Consider the following 25,344-nt stretch of genomic DNA (forward strand, 5'->3'; position numbering starts at 1 on the left):
TAGATTATATCGTAGAGAAGTAAGTGACACAGACCATACTTGTATATTCCTCTGGGGTTTATTGCTAAAACAATTACAATAATATCATTCATTAAAGGGAGTGGGCTTAATTTCAGCCAATCATTTACAATATGACTAACTCGGATTCAGCCAATAGCATACAATGAGAATATTTCATATTGAGCCAATCACAGACATGCATTACATTTCAAATGTAGGACTATAATTTTTCATTAGATGCTGAAGTCAGGCTGCAGACAAGAATACAATAGCTTGTTCTTCTAAATGGGGGGAGTGTGGAGCAGTTATATTCACATGTGTCTGTGAATATTAGGATAGCAACAAATAATAAGGAATGTGTCTCTCACTAAAAGTATCTTTATACCCTCCACTCCCTCTCCCCCTTTCCTTATGAAAGAGCTGTTTCAGTTTCAAAGTCACCAGGCATCTTACAACAAATTTCACATGAGAACCAAGGACGCATCTAGCTAACTAAGAAACATACAAAATCGGCATTAATATACTTGTCTTAAAGCAACAGATGTCTTTTATTCACTAAATGGATTCTTTAAGACACAAGGTAAATATATATATTTCTTGAAACAGGGGGAGAAGGTCTTTGCATGTGGAATATAAATTGCGTCTCTACATAATCCGGCATCCTGCTCGATAATACGTAATCTAATTTAATAAAGAGAATATAAGCAAATGGACCATCCATCACAAAGCTGTGCCTCAAGCGTGCAGAACTAGCTGACTATACAAGATTGTCTACTTCAGCTAATGCAGCCTTACTTTGATATGAATCTACAGATTAGATCCCGGCACAGTGATCACAAGAAATAATTTAATGAGCCCTGTGGATAACGCTCATGTCTATGTTCTCCCTTGGGGGGTGTCACATGGCGGATAAGCCTTCTCTCAGGAGTAACGCAACAGATGTATTCATCCTGCATATCCTATTTTATGTACGACTAGAGATACAACAGCATCAAGCCTCGTACAGTTGCATTCTGAATGTCCTACCTTCTAAAAAAAAATATTGTCAGGACGTCAAGTGCTTATACACATGGCCATATTACGAATACAGCAGCCATACAAATCCATAGGCCTATGCTGTACCTTTTGTATATGTCATATTTCATACATAGGTACACAGAGGTTGTTTTTTTTTTTCACAGATTCAGACGATATCCCTGTAAGATATATTATCACTGAAATCAATGTGTGGGTTCCCCAAAGAATCAAGTAGTATCAGAGAGTGGGAACTCTTCATAAAACATAACCTCTATTCATTATTAAGATTAAAATACTGTGGGTAATTTTTTCTTAATACAAATACCCCTGACATAACCAGGGTTGAGTCAAATAAAGAATACACAATAATCACCTGCAGTATCCAGAAAATGATATCTAGATGGCGTGGTGCCGTACACCACCTATGGACAAACTCCAGGGATGCAAAAATTTCTACCACACACAATTAGTGTAATTTCTAAGCACCAAATATTGCATAGAACAATCACAACACTGACACTTCATAACCGTCCCAATGCGTTTCCCCAACCTAATTGGTTCATCATTTGACAATATTGGACAATTTGTGTGTAGTTGGAGACCTATGAAGGTATAGATACATATATGATAAATATTTGCTTGTATCGGCACATTTGTGCCAGATTACAACTCGCGACTCCTGGGAATAAAGATCACAATTGATTGAGGAAGGAACAGGTGGATAAAGATGATCCATTTGACAAGGCATGCTGGTTTGTAGAAGCTGTAGATGGAGACTTGGCATTCCACATGGTCTGTGATGACTCTATAATAAGGAACCAAAAGGACTCTGTGTGCCTCAAGCAGACTTTGTTTTGTGCATAAAGCCTTATTGTGAAGACTTAAACAGTTTAGTTCAGACATTGTTATTAAAGTATTTAAGCTCTGTTCACACCTATTTTCTGTCAGTATCTGTTGGCTTGAGAATATTGGGAGTTTCGCATTGTTGAGATGTTTGCCCGCAGAGTTAGGATGATTTAAAAACATGTTCTTTTAATCCCATCATTATACAATGCACTTAGATAGTCTGTGCGCCAAGCACAGGTTGCAATTACGCCTCTACAGGTGTCATTGGCGCATGTAAAGGCATCTGCATTTTCTGAATGTCCATATGCATGAGACTGCATTCATTTTGGGCTGAAGAACGGCGCTGGCGGCTCAGTATGAGTATTTTAAATAATTTACGTATGAATAGATTCAGGACCTCCTTCTTCTTTAAACTCTTGTACTGAGACGCTAACAGCGTTGGACCCCCGGGAGCTCTAAATTACGTCACTTAGGTAACGGCACATTGAGCCAGTAATTCCTCTGTGTGCTTGGGTGATGTGCGCTGAAGCTGCCCAGCAGTCCAGCTATGATGGGACCGTACAACAGTTTAAAATAATACCTCATCCTGCCCACGTACAAAACGGCGCCCCCAGATCTCCTGATGAAGTTTAGGCTACATTCAGACGATCGTGTCCGATTTGCGCGGGTAAAAATATGCAGCGTTTTTCCTACCTTTCTTGTCCGTGTGTGTTGCATATTGGCATCAGTGTGCTTTGCATGTGGGCGTTTTTCACGTCTGTGTAAGCACTTCATTTCTTTTTGTTTATTTTTTCTCTGCTTTTCAATGTATTTGCTTGAAACACGGACAGCACACTGATGTTTTCACGCACCCATAAACTTCAATGGGCGATTAGGTGAAAACCCACCAATATAGGACATGCAGTCCGTTTCACGCAACAAACACACGCATAAAAAAACGCAATTGTGTAAATGACAAGCTGCGTGAAAAACGGCATGTGTGAATGGCCCCATTGAATTGCATGGGTCCATGTGCTGTGAGTGATTTCAACGCACAGCACGTGGACGAGTATTACTATCGTCTGAATGAGCCCGTCGTGTCATAGAGATAGATGTCAGATGTTTATCTGTCTGTCTGCATATACTACTTAGGCCCCATGCACACGAACGTGCTTTTGCGGCCGCAATTCCCCCGAAAATCCACGGGAGAATTGCGGCCCCCTTCATTCCTATGGGGCCATGCACACGACCGTGGTTTTCACGGTCCGTACATGTCCCCAGAGCCCGGACCGCAGAAAGAACTGGCAAACCTTATTACGGCCGTGTTCTGCGGTCTGGGCTCTTTGAAAATAATGGCCGCGATTTGCGGGTGGCTCGTGGCTGTCACTCCGTGGCCGGCCGACCTGGAAATCACGGCCTTGCACATGGCTACGGTCGTGTGCATGAGGCCTTACTCTATGGTCAGACTGTGGATTGTTTAACTAAATATTTTTCAGTTTCTTTACTTTTAAAGAGAAACTTTCACCCATCCATACATGTGCAGCATGTAATAGGCACTGCTGCACAAACCTCACTTTAAAAAATAATTCTATCCTACTCCTTCATTTAGATATTGGTGCCGTCGTATTTCGCGCCCGATATGTAAATGCCCCCTTGACAGTTCAGGGGGTTGTTTCTTTATTTCTAAATGGCATGGGGCGTGTTACTTATCGCTCTGGCACTATCGAATCAACTATGGACCGTGTGAGAGCGGCTTGTGCTGTGTGATCTCTCACAAGATCGCACGCCTGTTCGCACGCACATCTTCGGATGTGAGTAGATCTTCTCCTAGTCTTCGGTTCTGTGGTGGCGGGAGTGTCGGGAGCGGCTACGTCATTGATGTGCGTGCGAACGGGCATGCGCGTGGGTGCACGCACTTCGCAGAGCGACAAGACTGTGTGATCTCACGAGAGAGATCACACAGCACAAGCCGCTCTCACACTGTCCGTAGCTGATTGGACAGTTTCAGAGCGATAAGTAACACGCCCCAATGCCATTTAGAAATAAAGAAACGCCCCATTGACAGTTCAGGGGGTTAATTATATATGGGGTGCCAAATATAATGGTACTGATATCTATCTAAATAACTGAGGATGGAATTATTGTTTTTTTAAAGTGAGCACGTTTGTGCAGCAGTGCCTATTACATGATGCACTCAGCTACACGTGTATGGGCAGGTAAAAGGTTATCTTTAAATTCAGTAACTGCAAATTTAAATACTCCTCCTTGACTAAAAATACTCCTTTAAAAATGCAATTTTTTTTTTTTTTTTTTACTCTGCAAAAAAATATTGAGTGCAACCCCTGGTGCCAAGTAATATGTAGGTACTATTAAGTACTAAGTAGTGGCAGCTTTAATCTGCTTTAATCTGTTTAAAACCTATGAACTAACTTAAAGAGGATGTCCAAAAAAAATTTTTTAATTGTTGCCAGAATTCAGTCTCCCCTGATTCCAGAGCCTTTTTTAAAAAAAATGTATTTATTTTTTAAATTCTTTTATTTTTGCGTCCAAAAAAGGTACATTTTACAAGAAAGAGAACAAAATCACAGCAGTAAAAAAAGAAAGCGGATGATCTTCCATGTGCCTGAGGTAGTTGACCTTGGAAATCCAGAGGGATAAAGTGGGAGGAGAAGATTGTTTCCATTTCAGGGGGATGCGATAACAAGCTGCCATCACTAGAAAGTGGAGCAGAGAGCTCTTGTAGATTTTGGCTGGAATATCGCAGTGATGGAGAAGGAAGAGAGCCGAATGCAAGGCTAGTCCAGTGTCCGTAACTTGCCGGATCACCCGAGTCACTCCTTCCCAGCATAATGTTAAAAGGTTGAAGGACCAGAAAGTGTGGAGGAAGGTACCATTCTCCGTGCCGCATTTCCAGCAAAGGGGGGATGCATTAGGGAATCTGGTATGCAAACGTGTTGGGACTCTATACCAGTGAGAGAGAAGTTTATAGCTAGACTCTTGATAGCGAGAACGCTATAGATGTCTTGTGAGCCAATGTGAGGATACGTGTTTGTTGAGAGGGAGAGAAAGATATGTTCGTCTGCTTCCCATTGTGTTTAGATAAGTAGGAGGGGATGTATTGGAGGGGTTTTGCAGGAGAGTGTAGATCGCAGACAAGGTATGGTATGGGATGTTGGCGTAAAGATTTCATGTGATCTGGTTCTAGCCAAGGGGTTGCAGAAAGGGGGATATTGGTGAAACTTTGTTTGAGTTACCAAAGGTTTAATAGAGGAGTGCCTGCACCTGTCGACTACCCTGGAGAGATGTGAGGTAATTTAGTAGGATCTAATGTCGGGAAGGGCTAAGCCACCAGTTTCTCTGGGTCTACACAGTAACGTACGTTTAAGTCTCCGTGGTTTGCCTGCCCAGATGAATGAAATTTGGAGTGAGTTAACCATTTTGGAAAAATTATATTGGCATGGCAATTGGGAGGACCTGGGACAAGAATAGGATTCGCGGGAATACATTAATTTAAAAAAGGGTACAGCGAACCCATCCATGTGAATCTGCCTTTCGACCATCTGGTACAATCTGTCCGTATGTTAGCAAGGAGAGGAGGGAAGTTTAGTTTAAAGAGATCTTTCAGGTCAGCCGGGATCTTAACCACAATGTAATTGAGGGCTGTTTTCTTCTAGTGAAAGCTAAAGGATTGTTCTAAGGAAGGTATTGAATGAGAAGGAAGGGAGACATTCATCGCTTCCGACTTAGAGAAATAAATTTTAAAATTAGAGCGTTGGGAGAAGAGGTGGAATTCATGCATTAGGTTTGGAAGGGTTGGAAAGGAAAAATAAGAGGTCATCCGTGTATGCCGTAACTTTTATCCCCTCGCGTATCTGTTTTAATGCCCATAACATCGGAGTTTAATCTGATGTGACGAAGGAAAGGTTCCATGGTAAGAATAAATATTAAAGGGGACAAAAGGCAACCCTGTCTGGTTCCATTATGTATGGAAAAATCCTCAGAGGATGCCGTTCACTCGAACCTTAGCAGAGGGGAACATCCTCACATCACCCAGCGCATCATGTGCCTTCTTGATACCAAGTTGTAGCAGGGTCTCCTCCGTGTAAATCCAAGTAACCCTGTCAAAGGCCTCTTCGGAATTGGTGGAAAGTAAAAAAGGGAGTGTTAGAAATTTTCGCCCTATAAATGAGATTTATAGTCTTTGTGGTATTGTCGCGAGCTTCTCTGCCGAAAGGAGCTCTGCAAAGAGTTTTATGTCCACGTTAAGGAGGGTTATAGGTCTGTAGCTGTGACATTTGGAGGGATACTTGCTGGGTTTAGGAATCACTGCTATGTGTGCTCTGAGAGAACCAGGAGGTAGGGATGAGGAAGAGGACAGGTAATTCCATGAGGTAAGGTGGTGTGGGAGCATCGTATTGGGGAATGCCTTGTAGTATGGGAGTGTAAAGCCGCCTGGCCCGGGGCTTTGCCTGTCCGTTAATGTTTGATGGCAAAGTTCAGTTCCTGTTCTGTGATTAGGGATTCTAAAGTAGTTATATTAGCTTCTGAAATAGCAAGCAAATCAGAACCCGCAATATAAGATTTAATTCGTGAGCGAAATTCACTAGAGTGTGTGGACTGGTTACTAGAATCTGTTATACAAGGTGGCATAATAATCACGAAAGGGTGCTGCTATTTCTAATGGAAGATGGGCACACGGGCGGAAGGGAGTGGCTATAAACTGTACGTAGGAGTGAGATTGCTGGATACACAGAGATCTGGCGAGGGATTTGCTACATTTATTACCGTATTTGTGAGTAAAAGGACGGGATTGGGGAGCGGAGTGAAAATACAAGCTTGATTGGAAAATGTAATCGTGTCAATGTCAGTCAGTTTGAGGGAATAGAGGTCTTAGTGTTTAAGAAAAAAGAGGTAGAGTCTAGAATATGTATCATGTACTGTAGAGTAGAATGAAAAGTCCTTGTCAGAGGGATGGGGTAAACGCCAAGTGTCTAAGTGGTGTTCGTGAAGGTGAGCGAGCAGAAGTTCCAGTCGAAACGTCTAGAGAAGGGTCTAACGTGACGTTCTAGTCCCCAAACTCGTGAATGGATTCAAGAAAGTTGTACCTTGACCAATATTGGGTAGGTATAGTGAGGCAAAGGTGTAGGTTTGGGAGGCGATAGAGCCCTTGAGCAACAGCATACGTCCATCTCAATCACTGCGAGAATCAAGAAAAACCCAGGGAAGGGATAGAGAAATCAGGATACTAGTCTCTCTGGATTTCGGGTCAGAGGTGTGACTATGGCAGGCATGTGGGAACCACAAAATGGAAAGTTTGAAAGGTTTTTGTGCACATAGATGGCTTTCTTTTTTTTGTAAATTCTTTATTTGCTTTTTCAAACTAGGACCATATCAAGCAAGGAAACAAAAAAGAAAAACGGGTGGAAGGGACAAGGGCACGTAGGCCCAAGATATTGCATCAAACAATTTATAGATTGGTTTCTTGAAGAAAAGAAACGTGAACGTGTTTACCCTTTAGGAGGTTTAAGAGAAGTGAGCGCTTCTCTGGGCTATTTAGGCCCTTGATGTCAAGTAATCCCACTACCAAACCAGTCTGAACCCGTTGCGACATTCCTGTCTGTATGTGGAGCACAAAGAGGTGAGTAAAAGAGAGGTGGGGGGAGGGAAGAGTTAAGGGATAGGTAGAGCAGAAGAAGAGTAGAACGATGTAGAGGCCCAAAGGCCAACTCCTCTATGAAAGCAAGAACATTAGGATTTCATCCCAGGGGTAGAGGCAACCGTAATCACAATTGTATGAACACTAGGATCGAGTTACACAGGTTACACTTAAAAAACCTATCCAGACAGGAGAGAGGATGTGGGGGAGATGTTGGAGGTGGGAAAACAGAAAATCTAACGGACAGTAAATATATAAATAAAATGAAAAAGAGAGAAAAAACATTACCGGTGAAGGGACAAACGATGTCCAGGGTGCATCCCTGGCTGGCCCCCGGGATAGGCCAGGTGAGGAAACTATGGACTCAGACCATGAAGTTAGGAAGAGGGTCCATAGGGGACCAACTGGGACCGCAGCCGGACACCAGGAAGGAGGCAAACACTCCACACCCATACGACAAGGTCTTGCAGCCGGTAGAGCAGGGACATCTGAGGACTGTGAGCATCTGGTGTAGGTCGAAGTCTATAGAAGTTATCGGCATGTCAGCAGTGCAAGTAAGTTGAGTAGTAGACATCCAAATCACATCTCTGTGTCCGGTAAGACTAATGAAGCAATGTTGTTGGAATGCCCTTGTTAAGGCATAGTAGTCATGCGGGTAGACAGAATGTAGTTGCACAAGAGAGCATTTTGAATGAATAGGCAATGTTCGATGGTAGCAGATCATGATATATATGAGAGGGATCCTTTAGGGTAGAAGAGGAATTAAGCTTCAGGAGAAAGCCCGACAGAGGTCGAGAAGAGCAGGACGGTGGTCCAGTAGGTAGGGACGATTAGTAGATAGATGTCTTGTGCGACGTGGTTTTCCACGTGGCTGTAAATCGGAGCCTCCAAGAGACAGCCAGTCATGAACTGGAAAGGGAGCAATCTGCAGGAATTGAAACAGATCCTCAAGGTCAGAATGGTGACGTAATATGAAAGTATTATAGTCTTTTTTGATTATGACGTGAAACTGATGACCCCATCTGTAGTTGGCCCCTGACGTTTTAATTTTCTGCAGGAGTTTATTTAGAGTGCACCTCATATATAACGTTTTGGAAGAGACGTCCAGGTATACCTTGACCGGGCTTCCCTCCATTGTTAATGGGCCATGCGACCAAGCTCCTCGCACAATCATATCTTTGTCTTTGTAGTAGTGGAGGCGACACAATACGTCTCTGGGATTAGAAGGGTCAGTAGGGCCCAGACGAGACACTCTGTGGACTCTATCCATAAGGAAGGCAGCATCTACAGGCCTGTTAGTTAGGGAGATCATCCTGTGGGCCAAGTTCAGGGAGGCCTTTGAGGCAAACATTATTGCATCAACCTGTATTTTCCTAAACGTCCATCTGAAGGGCCAGAGATTGTAGATGCGATCTAAACAAAGTTGATTCACGTTCAAGGGCTGCAACCCTGGCGTCCATGTTGGACACGTTTTTGTTCCGTGGCGTGTGATCCATTGGTTAGTTCAACATCGGAAAGAGTTTCTGTAAGAGCTTGCTGGTGTGATAGCTCAATCCTGGGAGACCAGGGAGTCTAGATCTTGTCTAGTCAGTAGAGCCTGAATTAAGCCGCGCAGGTGCTGTAGGTCAGCATGGAGGCCTGATTGGTGTGTCTGTTACCCTGAGAAGGGTGGCAGCCTCAAGATAGCGGGCGCACCCTCGGAAGGATGCGACATGGAGGAGGCATCATGACCTACCTCCTTTAAGTGATCTCCAGACCGAGGGATCCAGTACGTCGACTTGTGGCAATGAGGGCAGTGTCATCTGAGGGTGACCGTCACCAGAGAGAGGAGGAGGTGAGCGCTGCAGCGCCATATCCTCCATGTCTGACGAAATTGCAGAGGAACAGGAGGCCACGAGGAACCGGTCTATGCTCTGGCTTCGTGCTGAGCTCCTGGAAGATGTGCAGGAGGCTGCAGTGTAGGATCCCCTACGTTTTCCGGCATTCGCCAGAGTGTAAATGTGGTAGAAAAGTCTGTTTTTTGCACTCGGTGTGGCGGAGCTCCTCCAAGACGCGTGTTCATGGTGCCATAGTTAAGCCACGCCCCCTAGAGCCTTTTTTTAATATCTCCACGTTCTTCTGTTTCCTCACAATCAGACCCATTTCTTTCTGTGGCTATTAGATAAATATATAACTGGGTGGTTTCCACCACCCGGCATCAACAGGGCATGAAAGCTCAGTGACAAAATCCGGGAGTAAGCAGAAATTTTGGAGACATAATATTTTCTGAAAATAAATGTGCCGTGTTTTTCGGACTATAAGATACACCTGACTATATGACGCACCCAGGTTTTAGACAACAGAAAATAGGAAAACAATTATTTCATATTTTACTACTTTTACAAAGAAAAAGCTATTTGGTAGAAAAAAAAATTCTTATGTTTCATCACATTCTGAGAGCCATAACTGTTAGGGTATGTTCATACGGCCTATTTTCAGCCGTTTTTTAGGTCGTAAACGCACCGAAAAACAGCTAAAAATGCGGGAGCTGAACGCCTCCAAACATCTGCCCATTGATTTCAATGGGAAAAGCGGCGTTCCGTTCCCACGGGGCGTTTTTTACGCGGGCATTTAAAAAAAAGAAAAAAAAAGTGCTTGTCACTTGAGCCGTTTTTGGAGTCTTTTTCCTTGACTGAATAGAAAAACTGCTCCAAAAACAGCCGTACAAAACGCCAAGAGAAATGCAAAGTTGCTTAAAAAACGGCTGAAAATCAAAGGCTGTTTTCCCTTGAAAACAGCTCTGTATTTTCGACCGTTTTTTGTTAAAGAGACTCTGTCACCACATTATAAGTGCCCTATCTCCTACATAAGGAGATGGGCGCTGTAATGTAGGTGACAGCAGTGCTTTTTATTTAGAAAAACTTTTTACCACATTAGGAGCGATTTTAGCTTTATGCTAATTAGCTTCTTAATACCCAATTGGGCATGTTTTTACTTTAGACCAAGTGGGCATTGTACAGAGGAGTGTATGATGCTGACCAACCAGCGTCATGCACTTCCCTCCATTCATTTAGACAGCGCATAGTGACCCTGCGTTGTTCGCTATGTGCGGTCTTATACTGACATATTAATGTTACTGAAGTGTTTAGACCGTGACTAGACATTCCTTCCAGACAGGACGGGATGTCTATTCACAATCCCTGCACTTCGTTAACGTTTGTTTGGTACTTACAGCAGAGCAAAGCGTAATCTCGCTGTAACCTGTCATTTACAGCGAGATCTCGCTTGATTACGCTTGCTCTGCTGTAAGTACCAAACAAACGTTAACGAAGTGCCGGGATTGTGAATAGACATCCCGTCCTGTCTGGAAGGAATGTCTAGTCATGGTAGAAGTCATCTCTGTCCAAGTGTCATATTGTCAAAGTGTCCTGGCAGTTATACATGGCAGTTGGACAGGGTCATTAACAGGTAAGCTGCAAAAGCAAACAAACTAGCACACATTCTAACTATTAGATTAAATCTTTAACCTATTTACGAACAAATTACGAACAAACATGTTCACTACCGCGCTCATCATTATAACTGCTCTTGGTTTACAATCCTATCGCCCATTTAGGCCTTGGCAAAAAACAGCCCACATCAGTCTCCTCTCTGCCTCGCCTATGTGCAGTTCCCATGCACTATTCACTTTCCGCAGTCACCTTAACCCATCTCATCCCACTGCCCAACATAAAAAACGCTCTCCTAAATCACAGAACCATCTGCTGTCTCTCTCCATTCTCCTACTACTAGCTGCAGGGGACATCTCTCCCAACCCTGGTCCTCCCTTTTCTTCTGCCAAGCTCAACCACTTACCTGCCACACATAGAAACCTTGCAAATCTTCTTACCATTCCTTGTACGTCTTATCCTGTCTCTTTTAACTGTGCTCTCTGGAATTCTCTGGAACTCACCTTTATTCATGACTTATTCCTTTCTAACTCTCTCAACCTTCTGTCTCTTACGGAAACATGCCTACACCTGTCTGACACTGCTTCCCCTGCTGCTCTATCTTATGGTGGTCTCCAGTTCTCTCATGCCCCCAGACCTGAGAACAGGCAGGGTTGAGGAGTAGGTATACTTCTTTCCCCACACTGCACTTTTCAGGCCATTCCCCCAGTCCTCTCACTCACATTTCCCTCTTTTGAAGTCCACAACCTCAGTCTTTCACCCTTTTTCCCTCCGAGTGTCAGTTGTCTACCGCCCCCCGGGCTCACCCTGCCAATTCCTGGATCATTTTGCTGCCTGACTTCCACAATTTCTATCCTCTGAAACACCCACTCTCATCATGGATGACTTCAACATCCCCATTGATAACCCAATCTCCCCATCTGCCTCCCAGTTTCTATCTTTAACCTCGTCTCTAGGTCTGTCACAACTTACTAACTCTCCTACACATGAAGACGGGCATTCACTTGACCTGGTCTTCTTCCGTCTCTGCTAAATTTCTGACTTTATTAACTCTCCTCTCCCGCTCTCTGACCACAACCTTATCTCCTTTACTATCAAATATTCTCTGCCTTCTCAGGTCATCCCTACGTATCAGACATACAGAAATCTACATGCCATTAACACTCAGAAACTCATAGACAATCTACAGTCCTCATTGTCCCCTATCTCTTCCCTCTCCTGTCCCAATCTGGCTGCCAAACTTTACAATAACACTCTCAAGAATGCATTGGATGAAGCAGCCCCCCCTACACTCCGAACCACTCGACAAAGACGACGACAACCCTGGCACACGCCTCAATCCCGCTTTCTTCAGCGGTGCTTGAGATGTGCCGAACGACTGTGGAGAAAATCGCATTTGGATGCAGATTTCCTCCATCACAAATTTATGCTGAGAACTTACAACTCTGCCCCTCACCGCGCCAAACAAGTCTATTTCACTTATCTAATCTCCACACTATTTAATAATCCAAAACGCCTCTTTGATACTTTTCACTCCCTCCGTAGTCCTAAAGTGCAGACGCCAATTACAGATCTCCGTGCTGAAGACCTGGTCACTTATTTTAAAGTGAAAATTGACAACATCCGCCATGATATTATCTCCCAGTCCCCTAGTAACATCGATCCCCTTCCCCCCCTGCACTCCCTCTTCTTCACTTTCAGCATTTGACCCAATAACAGAAGAAGAAGTCTCTAGGCTCCTCTCTCTTCTTCTCGTCCTACTACCTGCCCTAGTGATACTATCCCCTCACACCTCCTCCAGTCCCTCTCTCCAGCTGTCACTGGTCACCTGACTAAAATATTTAACCTCTCTCTTTCCTCTGGTATCTTTCCCTCTTCTTTTAAACATGCCATTATAAACCCATTACTGAAGAAACCAACCCTTGACCCATCCAGCGCTGCTAACTACCGACCATTCTCTAATCTGCCCTTCATCTCCAAACTCCTGGAACGCTTGGTCTACTCTCGCCTTATCCGCTATCTCTCTGCCATCTCCATTCTAGACCCCTTACAATCTAGTTTCCGCACTCCACACTCCACAGAAACTGCCCTTACTAAAGTCTCAAATGATCTCTTGGCGGCTAAATCTAACGGAAAATACTCTCTACTGATTCTTCTGGATCTCTCTGCAGCCTTTGACACTGTAGACCACAAACTCCTACTTAACATGCTCCACTCTATTGGCCTCAAGGACGCGGCTCTCTTGATTTTCCTCCTATCTCTCTGACCGATCGTTCAGTGTGTCATTTGCTGGTTCCACTTCTTGTCCTCTTCCCCTTACTATCGGGGTTCCTCCGGGATCAGTCCTAGGTCCGCTCCTCTTTTCGCTCTACACAGCTCCTATTGGACAAAACATCAGCAGATTTGGCTTCCAGTACCATCTCTACGCTGATGACTCCCAATTGTATGCCTCTTCCCATGACATCACCGCTGCTCTAATACAAAACACCAGTGATTGTCTGTCCGCTGTCTCTAACATCACGTCCTCTCTCTATCTGAAACTGAATCTTTCTAAAGCTGAGCTCCTTGTGTTCCCAACATCTACTAACCTCTGTAAACCTGATGTCTCCATCTCAGTGTGTGGCACTGTCATATTTCCTAAGTAGCACGCCCGCTGTCTCGGGGTTACTTTTGACTCAGATCTTTCCTTTACTCCTCACATTCAATCACTTTCACGCTCCTGTCATTTTCACCTCAGAAACCTCTCCAGAATCCGCCCTTTTCTTACGGAGGAAACCGCCAAAACTCTCATTGTTGCTCTGATTCACTCTCGTAACTCATTACTAGTCGGTCTTCCCCTCACCAAACTCTCCCCTCTCCAATCTATCCTCAATGCTGCAGCCAGGCTCATATTTATGACCAACCGCAACACCAACGCCTCTACTCTGTGCCAGTCACTGCACTGGTTGCCCATCCCCTTCAGAATAAAATTCAAAATTATTACTTTCACCCACAAAGCTCTCCACAGTGCTGCATCTCCTCCCTCATCTCTGTCTACCACCCTACTTGGGCTCTACGTTCTGCTAACGACCTTAGATTAAAATCCTCCATAATCCGAACCTCCCACTCCCGTCTCCAAGATTTTTCTCGTGCTGCACCAGTCCTCTGGAATGCGCTACCCCAGACAATCAGATTAATTCCCAATATCCACAGTTTTAAACATGCCCTGAAAGCACATCTATTTAGACAGGCCTAAAACATTCCCTAATCTGACTCCTTTCCATGGCCCTCCTTTTAGATTAGTCATCAGAATAAGATTCCCTCACACTCCTTCTCTTCATGTCCGTCATACACAGATACTGGCTGGTGACCGGCTCATGCAGCTTTATGTTACTACCCCAAGTGTATAAAAATAGCCAGACTATTGTACAGAACAAACACTGTTACACGTTTTGTCTCCCTTATTTCCTCATAGATTGTAAAATCTTGCGAGCAGGGTCCTCACTCCTCAGGTTTGAATTGTAAATTAACTTTGTCACTATTTAATGTCTGATATTGTTTGTTTCATGTTCCCTCTAAATTGTAAAGTGCTGCGTAATATGTTGGCGCTATATAAATAAAGATTTATTATTATTACCCCAGTAAGGTTAATCTGTCAGTATAAGACCGCACATAGCGAACAAGGCAGTGTCACTATGCGCTGACTAAATGAATGGAGAGAAGTGCATGACGCTGATTGGTCAGCATCATAGACTCCTCTGTACAACGCCCACTTGGTCTAAAGTAAAAACACGCCCACTTGGGCATTAAGAAACTAATTAGCATAAAGCTAAAATCGCTCCTAATGTGGTAAAAATAGATGGTTTTTCTAAATAAAAAGCATTACTGTCACATTACAGCGCCGATCTCCTTATGTAGGAGATAGGCCACTTATAATGTGGTGACAGAGCCTCTTTAAGCGTGTGAACATAGCCTTATATTTTTTCATCGATTTGAGCGGTGTGAGGGCTTATGTTTTGCGGGATGAGCTGTAGTTTTTATTGGCACCATTTCTTGCGATACGGAAAGGTGTCCGCGGCTAATAGAACCGTATTGCAGTCTGCATTTACGGAGTTTCTTTACGGTCGTGTGCATGGGGCCTTATAGTCCGAAAAATACTGTAACTGCCAAATGCCTAAATACATAGTGATTTGTCATATGACTCAACTCACTTACCTAGGTGATCGTGATTACGGGCACAGTCGTGTGCATGGGGCCTTACTTAAAATTCTCCTAAATTGGTTGAAATTTCAGATACCCTGAGGCAGTGATCTCCAATTTGTGGATATTTGGGAAAAGGACTGCTAAATATTAGCCGATGCTCCCCCACAGAGGAATGCAGACTGTATATTTTCTAACATTGCTATTCTGTCTCCTCTTCTCACATGTGTGAGTAATAAAGTTAAAGCATCTCTGACAGTAACTGGCGCCCAGCTGTGGGCTACTTTTCTGCCTCGCTGCCTGTGTCAATCTGGGAATGATATAGGGACAGACAGACACTTTAATGTGTCCTGAATTCCAGAAGTCTCTCAGCCTGTACATATAAAGGTGTTTTGTTTTTTTAGGTGGTTTCTACAGATTGAATCTATTTCTTGATCTTTTAGTGTCCGTTGGTGTTTTCTTTTTTTGGAGGTCAAATCCAGAAGTAGTACATACAGACATATGAAGGAAAGACTTATACTTTTCTTTGTTTAGGATCCACTTCCAGTTCTGAAGTGATTTATCACTGTATTTACACCAATTTTCTGACCAAACACCATATTTATGAAGCTCCAACACCACTTTTCCGACTCATACGAATGGGGTGGGAGCGGGGATTCTGAACGCAACTGATTTCTGAACGAATTCCGACACTAGTCTGTTGTGGTGCAGCCTGTTGATGAGTCTGTTGCGCTCTGCACTGGGAGAGGGACCAGCACGGTGTTCAAATAGTGCGCCAGTATTCGTAAATCTTGCTGTGTGAACAAGGGATTTAAGAGGACCTGTCCTGAAGTGCACCCCCTTTCTTCCTGACCGATCCCCCTGTCATGAGCACGCATAATGAGACCACGCAGTGTAGAGGCGCTTCTGACACACACTACTGAGGGAGCCGACTGATATCAGTAAAAGGGTGTGGAGAATAGCAAAGTTAAATTGAGTAATTCGGCGGGAGGGAATGACGTAGAATTGTAAGCAGCATGAAGTGACCCCTGGATATAACAGACTAGTTTCGCAGAGGGGATTACTATGAGATCTTGTGACCAGGGCCATAACTAGGAAAGACTGGGCCCCATAGCAAACTTTTGACTGGGGCCCCCCCTCCCCTGGGTGTCACACAACCCCCCCCCCCTTGTAGATAGTGCCTTTTTTACAGCCCCCTCTGTAGATAGCACCATACATCCCCCTGTAGATAACGCCATAAAACCCCCTGTAGATAACGCTGTACATCCCCCCCCTGTAGATAACGCCATACAGCCCCCTTTGTAGATAATGCCATACAGCCCCCTTTGTAGATATCTACAAAGGGAGCTGTATGGCGTTATCTACAGGGGGGACTCTGTATGGCGTTCTCTACAGTGGGGGCTGTATGGCGTTCTCTACAGGGGAGGCTGTATGGCGTTCTCTACAGGGGGGGGCTGTATGGCGTTCTCTACAGGGGGGGGGCTGTATGGCGTTCTCTACAGGGGGGGGCTGTATGGCGTTCTCTACAGGGGGGGCTGTATAGCGTTCTCTACAGGGGGGGCTGTACAAGAAACAAGTCACTGTCTTCGAAGGCCATGTTTAGACGTGGTGAATTAGTTGTGGATTCGGAAGTAAACCTCTTCAACAAAGTACAATTCAAGTACCCAATTCACGCAATGAAGATTTAGCTGCCAATTTGTTCCGCTGCGTACAACCTCGCCCATACAATAGTTTTAGTTTTACATAAACTTTTATCAATAAATAGTGTATAATCGCCCCAGAGGTGACTCTGACTTGCTGTTCTTAACAATTACTGACCATCCATAAGATATAACCCTATTACCTAATATAAGAGAGTGAAAAAATCTGTATTTTTATCCCCACTTCCCATATACTGCGGTCCGTGCGTTATTCTTCCCGGAGAGCTGCCGAGTTCATAGCCTTCCTCTATTATGTCACCAAATTCTGAAATCATTTTAACAGACTATTGCCTGAGTCCTGCCCTCCACCCCCGCTGATGATAATGTCATGTGAATTCTTGTCAGTTTAATAGACAGCCAGCCAAGTGATTCATGTTCACAGAGAGAGAAAGGACACAACAGAGCTTTAGTTTATTTTTAATACATCATAGAAAAAAATGCATTAAAGGAGTTTCCCAGTTTTATGTAAATAAGGGCTTAGCATTGTGTAATGTAAAGTTGTGCAACTAATAAATCTGGTCTTTAATGTTTTCAAGATATCTGCTGGCTGTCTTGAAATGGAAATATGCTTGCTTGCCTTTTAAAAAGTTTAAAAAATAATCGGTCCAAACCAAGTTCTGCTTGCACAGCCGCAGTGTAAGGCCGGGATCCCGCAATTCTGTGCGTAAATTCCGCAGCATTTACAGTAGCAGCAATGCGGATGAGATTTCGAAAATATCATGCCCACACTGCGAGGAAAAAACGCTGCGTAAACGTTAATAAATTGACCTGCGGTGCAGAATTTAAATCCGCAGCAAGTCAATTTATGCTGCATTTTCGTTTTATTTTCTGTTGCGGGTTTTACCCATTGAATTCAATGGGGATGGAAAACCCACAACAGAATGCCAAGTGTTGCGACTTTTTGCCGCAACTCAGGAAAAAAAAAATCATACTTACCCAGAACTCTCTTCTTCTTGCTGCAGGCTGGCCTCCTGGGATGACGTTTCATCCCATGTGACCGCTGCAGCCAATCACAGGTTGCAGAGTCGCATGGCCTGCAACATCCTCTTAGGAGGCCAGACCACGAGCAGAAGGGAAGAAGGGGGCAAGCACGAATGTAATTTTTTTTCCGCAGCGGAAATTCCATTAAAAAAAAACGCACCACAACGTGGTGTGGTTTTATGGACAAAAGGTGCTACAGGTTCCAAGTTGGATACGCTGCACAGTTTTTAGGCAGCATATCCAACCTCTGAGTAAAAGTACACCGCGTATCCAACCTAGAACCCGCAGGGAATTCCGCTCGAAAAACAGCACCAAATTGTGGTGCCGTTTTTTGGGTGGAGTCTCTGCTGTGGAAATCCGTGCTTTAAAAAAAGAAAAAGCTAATACTTGGCCCCCAGCCGTTGTCATAGCGATTCATTCCTTTGTTCTCCGCTGCTCAGCCTCCTGGGATAACGCTGCAGCCCATGTGACCACTGCAGCCTGTGATTGGCTGCAGCAGTCACATGGGATGGAATATCATACCAGGTGGCCGGGCTGCACTCAGAACAGAGGAGGCGTCCCTATGACAGCGGCCGGGTTTAAGTATTTGCTTTTTTTCTTCATTTTAATTAAAAAAAAGTTTTGTGTTTTTTCTCATTCGTGATTTTTGCGACAGAATTGCAGCGTTTTTTCCGCAAAAGTCTCAACACTTGCTATTTGTTAACCAGATTTTTTTTCTGCAGTGAGTGCATGGGATTTATTCAAATCTCATCCGCTCCGCTGCTACTGTAATACACTATAATAAACAATCGTCTCACAGGACAATGGGTCAAAGGTTAGGTGGTTCCTGAGTATGGCATACCACCTCCAGAGTGTCAGAGACAGAAGCTCCAAACTACATATACAAAACAAGAGAACACAAGGAGTCCTAGCCTATCAATAGTAGTGCATGAGAAGAGTATGATCCAAAATTTGTAATACAGTGGTGCAATGCACCTATCTGGAGAATACTCTATTTTCTAATACAAAGGGAATGACCAATAACAACCAGTAATACACTGTACCTTAATGTATGTAAGATGAATCAAGAACACGATACATGAAATGTTCATACAAAAAAGAAAAGTAGCAGTATTATGTATAGTGTAAAATGGAGATCAGGGTTGCATATAACTAAGACAGCCCGGATTAGTTAATCAATCCCCAAAAAGAAATAGTGTACAGCAAAAAGTCCCATCAGGAAATCAGAGGCAAGTGCCTTACCCATGAATGAAAATGTGGTCCGAATGGCTCAGGGAAGCGCCCAGACACGCGTTTCGCGTGTAGCTTTATCAAGGGGTGATGATTTTACACTATACATAATACTGCTACTTTTTCTTTTTTGTATGAACTTTTCATGTATCGTGTTCTTGATGTATCTTACATACATTAAGGTACAGTGTATTCTTGTTATTGGTCATTCCCTTTGTATTAGAAAATAGAGTATTCTCTAGATAGGTGCATTGCACCACTGTATTACAAATTTTGGATCATACTCTTCTCATGCACTAGTCTCATAATACCCTATTAATCACACTGGTTTGCAGTGGCTCCTATACAGTCCAATGTCATATTGGATCCTCTATAATTTTTAATGGTGTAATTCTGCATTGTGTACTTTTGTGTACTAATAAAGATTGAATTTTTCTATTTTCATACTATTGATAGTCTGTGACTCCTTGTGTTCTCCTGTTTTGTACTGTAATACACTGTGGATTTTCTGCACAGAATTCCGTTGTGGAAATTTACGTGGGAACCCAGCCTGAGGCCATATGCGCACGATGCGTATTACGTGCAGGTTTTCCTGAGACAAATCTGCAGTGTAATACAGTACCAGCAAAGTAAATGAGATTTCAAGTAATCTCCTCTACACGCTGCAGAATTTTTCTGCGTCTAAATTAACCTGCGATGGGAATTTCACAGCATGTGAATTTATCTTGCGTATCCGTCTCAGAATTGTTAAAGTTTATTTAAAAAAAACACCAAGATACGCAGGATACAATTTGCACCTGTTTTCGCATCAAAATATAAAAACTGCACCAAAAACACATACAAAACACAATATAAAGTGATTATTTTACCTGCGGAATTAACTGCGTTTATCTGCGGTTATGTTACACAACATGTGCATATAGCCTGATGGTCTAGGCAAAGTTTTTTAAGCTAAACTCTGTAACACAACTCTCCATCCTGTTCTGTTGGCTGCTAGTAATTTGAAGAATAATTAAAACGGAAAACATCTGTCTGCAATTCCCTTGTATCAACAGATTTATTTTTTTTTTTTTAAATTACAAAATGTGGTGTATACTGGACCTAACCTGCAAAGACGTTGAAGTTAACTGCAGCTACAGTATGTAATCAGGACATGGTGTTGCGGAAGTCATGGCTCAAAATATATTAGACTGAAATTTTAGACGAATGTTTCAACCGACTCTCATTCCAGGAGATTTATCCATATTCTAATCATAGATTATATCGGGAGAAGTTAGACATGCAGACAATTCTTGTATGCTCAAAATACTCCTCTAAGGTTTATTGCCAAAATCAATTACAATAATATAATTCAAAAGGGGTGTAGGTTTGAGGTTAACCAATCATTTACAATATGATAACTGATTCAGCCAATAGCATACAATGAGAATATTTCATATTGAGCCAATCAGACATACAATACATTTCGAACGTAAAACTATAATTCTTCAAAAGATGCTTATGTTACTTAACACCTGGTCTATTTCTCTTGGGAATAATACAATAGCTTGTTCTTCTAGATGGGGGAGTTCTATTCACATACATATGTGAACGATGGAATAAAGAGAAATAGTTGCAAATGTGATTACTTTGTCTAGGCGTGTTCAGCCAGACTCAGGGGCATAACTAGGAAAGAATGGGTCCCATAACAAACTTTTGACTGGGCCGCCCCCCTCCCCTGGGTGTCACACAGCCCCCCCCCTGTAGATAACGCCATACAGCCCCCCCCCCGTAAGGTAACGCCATACAGCCCCCCCCTGTAGGTAACTCCATACAGCCCCCCTCTGTAGGTAACGCCATGCAGCCCCAACCCCCCCAAAAAAATCTGACCTATAGTGTGTCCTACAAAAGACATGTGTCCCGTATCCACAGGATAGGGGATACATGTGTGATCGCTGGCACTGATAAGGAGAACGGGGGGCCGAAAGTCCCCTGAAGTTCTCCAGGACTAACCTCTGACTTCCGGCGTCTGCGCAGCTCAATAAAAATGAAAGGAGCGCTGGTCACGCATGCGCACAAGCGCGACCGGCGCTCCATTCATTTCTACGGAGCTGCTGACACAGACCCCGGAAGTCCGAGGTTTGTGATGGAGAACTTCAGGGGACTTTCGGTCCCCCGTTCTCCCTATCGCTGCCAGCGATCACACATGTATCCCCTATCCTGTGGATAGGGGATACATGTCTTATGTAGGAACAACCAGTTTAATGGCAGAGCGGGGAGATACCTCCCTGCTCTGCCGTAGTATTCAGTGGCGTAGCGCTGTAGCAGCCATAGCGGCGCCTCCGGCCATGGTGGGCGCTCGTGCCGGCGGGCGACACGGGCCCCCTCATGCTGCGGGCCCCGTAGCAGCCGCTACGGCTGCTATAGCGGTAGTTATGCCACTGGCCAGACTACTAATTACTAGCTTTGTCAATGTTATGCAAAGAACATTCAAAGATTACATACATTTCTGAAATAGAAGGGGGGGGGGGGGGAGATCATTACAGGTGGAATAGAATCCGGCGTCCATGCATGATTCGACATCCTGCTCGATAATCCATAATCTAATTTAATACAGAGAATATAAGCAAATGGACCATCCATCACAATGGCAAGGACTATAAATTGTTTCCATTCACTGATGGCAAATGGAGATCTTCATCTTTTTGAAACACAAAGTAAAGTGGAAAGTTGCATTTTAGAAGAACGTAGACAATTCCTTAAATAACAATATAACTTGGTTATCAGTGCTGTGTGGTAAAGACTAACGCACACGACAATGTTTTTTTTGTCTTTGTACTAAATGCAATTTTGCGGATAGCATACGGACGCATTAATTTCTATGGCTTTGTACACGACCTTGATGTTCACAGATCCGTGTCGGAGCCGTGAATCCGGGCTGCAAAAATTCAGGGTATGCCATTTTGTGGTCCATATTTGCGGCACGAACTCCCTGCATTTATTTTTATTTTTTGCAGATACGTGAATACTGATGAGACACAGATGCACTACGGAAGTTTTTTTGCGGACAAACGGACCGCAATGGATCCGTGGTTTTGTGGACCACTAAGTCACTTTGGTCGTGTGTATTAGGATTCTGCTTTCTGTCCACACTGAATGTTTCCAGGTCTATAAAAAAAGTGCATGGTTTCAGAATAGACCGACCATCTACAGTAGATGACGGCTTCTCTCAGATGCTGCCAATAAGTCTATTACTGGGTGGGAGCAGGCCTATAATTGGACTGTAAATGTAGTCATTTAGATTATTGGCTGGTGTCGGTGTTATTACATATTGTTACTAGTTGTATGACGCTCATATTTTGACCAAATGTTGACAGTCCGTTTCCCCAAAATGTCTCTCTGCAGCTGAATTACCGCCTCCGTATACAGCAATTGTCAGCCCAGATGCCAGTGGTGTTCCTGTAATAAACTGCCGGGTGTGCCAGTCTCTCATTAATTTAGACGGGAAGCTTCATCAGCATGTAGTAAAGTGCACAGTCTGCAATGAGGCTACGGTAAGAGAAATACAGTGTGATGTGATATGTAGGGGGAGGGGTGAGAAGTCTACACACACCGTTTTATTGCAGTGGTATATTTTACTATAGAAAAAAAACAGTATTGTATTATGGCGATCATCTGGTAATACAGAGGCAGCGGTGCTTAGGGTGAAACCGAATACCAAAGCACTTATAAACTGCTTCGTTCTTCTTTTTGGATCCCTGGCCATCTGACAAAAGAGCACCTGATTATGGCCTAGAACCCCTTCCCACCCTGCGCCATCACTACGGTGCGGGCAGGTGGGCTTTAAAATGACTATATTTACGGTGTTCGCATAGTAGGGGCTCAAGGACTGAGTCTATGCCATCAGCGACAGGTGTGTACTGTTACATACAGCTGATACCCTGGTGCAATGGCTAATATTGAAGCTAGCTATTGAACTGGTCAAAAGGGTCTACGGCATCTAAGCGGTTACAGAGGGAGAGGGCTCCCAATTCCACTATTTCATTTTAGTGTAGAACTCCTTAATTCTGGTTTGTTACAGACAACCAACTTATTGTATTATGTGTTTGATGTACATTATGTCTCATATAAACACTATATGTTAAGAGCAAGTTTCAACCGCCACAAGACAACCATTGTATTGAGACATATATATTAAATTTACTCAACATGAGTTTAACTGGTTCCCGATCGTTGGCTGTGTTTTTATGGCCAGCGGTCAGGGTCCTTAATCCCTTCCCACTTTTGGGCGTGACTGTACATTCAAAATCAAAGTGCGTTCACGCAATAGGGCGTACAGTCACGCCCTGTAGATAAATCCGGCACAGCAGCTGTGCGCGCTTTATCTTCAGCGGCTGGCAGCTGTAATACACAGCTGACCTCCTGCTGCGATGGCAGTGAATGCCGATCGCAGCCATTTAACCCCTTCAATGCGGCTGTCAATGGCGTCCGCCGCATTGAAGTGGTTGACAGAGGGAGGGAGCTCCCTCTGTAACCCCCCGGGCCACTCCGCGATGGATCGCAGGTGGCGATGGTTGCTATGGCAACCAGGAAGCCGTTGCTAGGCTTCCTGGTTGCCCAGGTACGGTAGCCTATTAGGCCCTGCCCGAGGTATGACGTAATAGGCTAACTGTCAAATGAAGAATAACAGTTACGATACACTGCACTACATAAGAAGTGCAGTGTATTGTACCGGGGATCAGAAGACCAGATTTTCAAGTCCCCAGGTCAGTGTAAAGAAAGTGAAAAAAAATGTTAAAGAAAAATAAATAAATAAAAGTTTTAACTAATAAAAACAACAATCGCCCTGTTTCCCTGATCAACTCCTTTATTATTAGAAAAAAAATGAAAACATGGAAAAAAACTATACATAATGGGTTTCTCCGCGTTCGGAATGGCCTGATCTATAAAAATTTCACATTATTTTTACCGCACGGTGAACACCGTAAATTATTTTTAATAAAAAACTATGACCGCATTTTATTTTTTGGTCAGCTTGTCTCAAAAAAAAATGTAATAAAAAGTTGCAAGTAACGCAAAATGGTACCAATAGAAACTACAGTTCGTCACGCATAAAACAAGACCTCCCGCAGCGATATCAACTAAAAATAAAAAAATTATGGCTGTCCGAAAATGGCGACACTAAAACATGATTCTTTTAGAAAAGAGTATTTTTATTGTGGGAACGTAGTGAAACGTAAAAAAACAATATAAATTTGGTGTCGCTGTAATCGTATCAACCCGCAGAATACAGTTAATATGTTGTTTATACTGCACGGTGAACACTGTAAAAAATAAAAAAACAAAATCGTGCTAGAATTGCTGTTTTTTGGTTTCCTCATCTCCCAAAAAATTGAATAAATAGTGATAAAAAAAAATTGTATGTACCCCAAAATGGAACCAATAAAAAATTACAGCTCGTTCCACAAAAAACAAGCCCTCACACAGCTCCGTCAACGGAAAAATAACACGTTATGACTCTCAAAACGCAATTTTTATGTCAAGTAGAATTTCACTAAATACCCCACATCGTCATTTGCTGGACCCCACAGGTGGACCCTGTAGATGGAGCGGAGATGAGGACACTATAGGGCCTTGTGTTGCTTATAGGGCTAGTGAAGAAGTCAAACATCAGGCAATACTGGAGCGCAGATATTTTGAATAATACCCAATAAATCCGGCCTGTGCATAAAGGATTGGTTCAAAGCGTACCACACCAATCCATGGATTATTCATTCAACCCATTATTACATCATCCTATTATGCCCTGATGTACTCCGCCCAGCTTACATATACCATGATGTACTCCGCCCAGCTTACATATACCTTGATGTACTCCGCCCAGCTTACATATACCTTGATGTACTCCTCCCAGCTTACATATACCCTCATGTACTCCACCCAGTTTACATATGCCCTCATTATAAGCTGAAATACCAGTAAAACACCAAGCAAAATCTGCGCTTCAAAAGCCAAATGGTGGTCCAATTGAGCCTGGCAGTGTGCCCAAACGGCAATTTATGACCACATATGGGGTATTACTGTATTCTGGAGAACCCGCTTAACAATTAATGGGATGTGTGTCTACGGTGGTACAAGCTGGGCAAAACACATTGGGCACTGAAATGGCATATCTGTGGAAAACCGCAATTTTCAATCTGCAACATCTATTGTTTACTCAGTTTTGCAAAACACTTGTGCAGTCAAAATGCTCACTACACCCCTAGATAAATTCTTTGAGGGATCTAGTTTCCAAAATGGGGTAATTTTTCAGGGGTACCACTGTACTGGTACTATAGCTCAATGCAAC

The 25,344-nt window shown here is 43.4% G+C and overlaps 1 protein-coding gene across 2 annotated transcripts in view; it reads left to right on the top strand.

The window, feature by feature from the left end:
* PIP4P2 (phosphatidylinositol-4,5-bisphosphate 4-phosphatase 2) overlaps positions 1-25,344 on the top strand; it is an 82,634-nt gene that overhangs the window by 28,278 nt on the left and 29,012 nt on the right. For both annotated transcript variants that reach the window (XM_075826001.1, XM_075826002.1), the window contains exon 2: positions 22,401-22,549. In XM_075826001.1, the coding sequence (XP_075682116.1) occupies positions 22,401-22,549 (149 nt within the window). The remainder of the gene's footprint in view (positions 1-22,400; positions 22,550-25,344) is intronic.

Source organism: Rhinoderma darwinii, chromosome 5 (assembly GCF_050947455.1).
Source record: "Rhinoderma darwinii isolate aRhiDar2 chromosome 5, aRhiDar2.hap1, whole genome shotgun sequence".
Classification (NCBI taxonomy): Eukaryota; Metazoa; Chordata; class Amphibia; order Anura; family Rhinodermatidae; genus Rhinoderma; species Rhinoderma darwinii.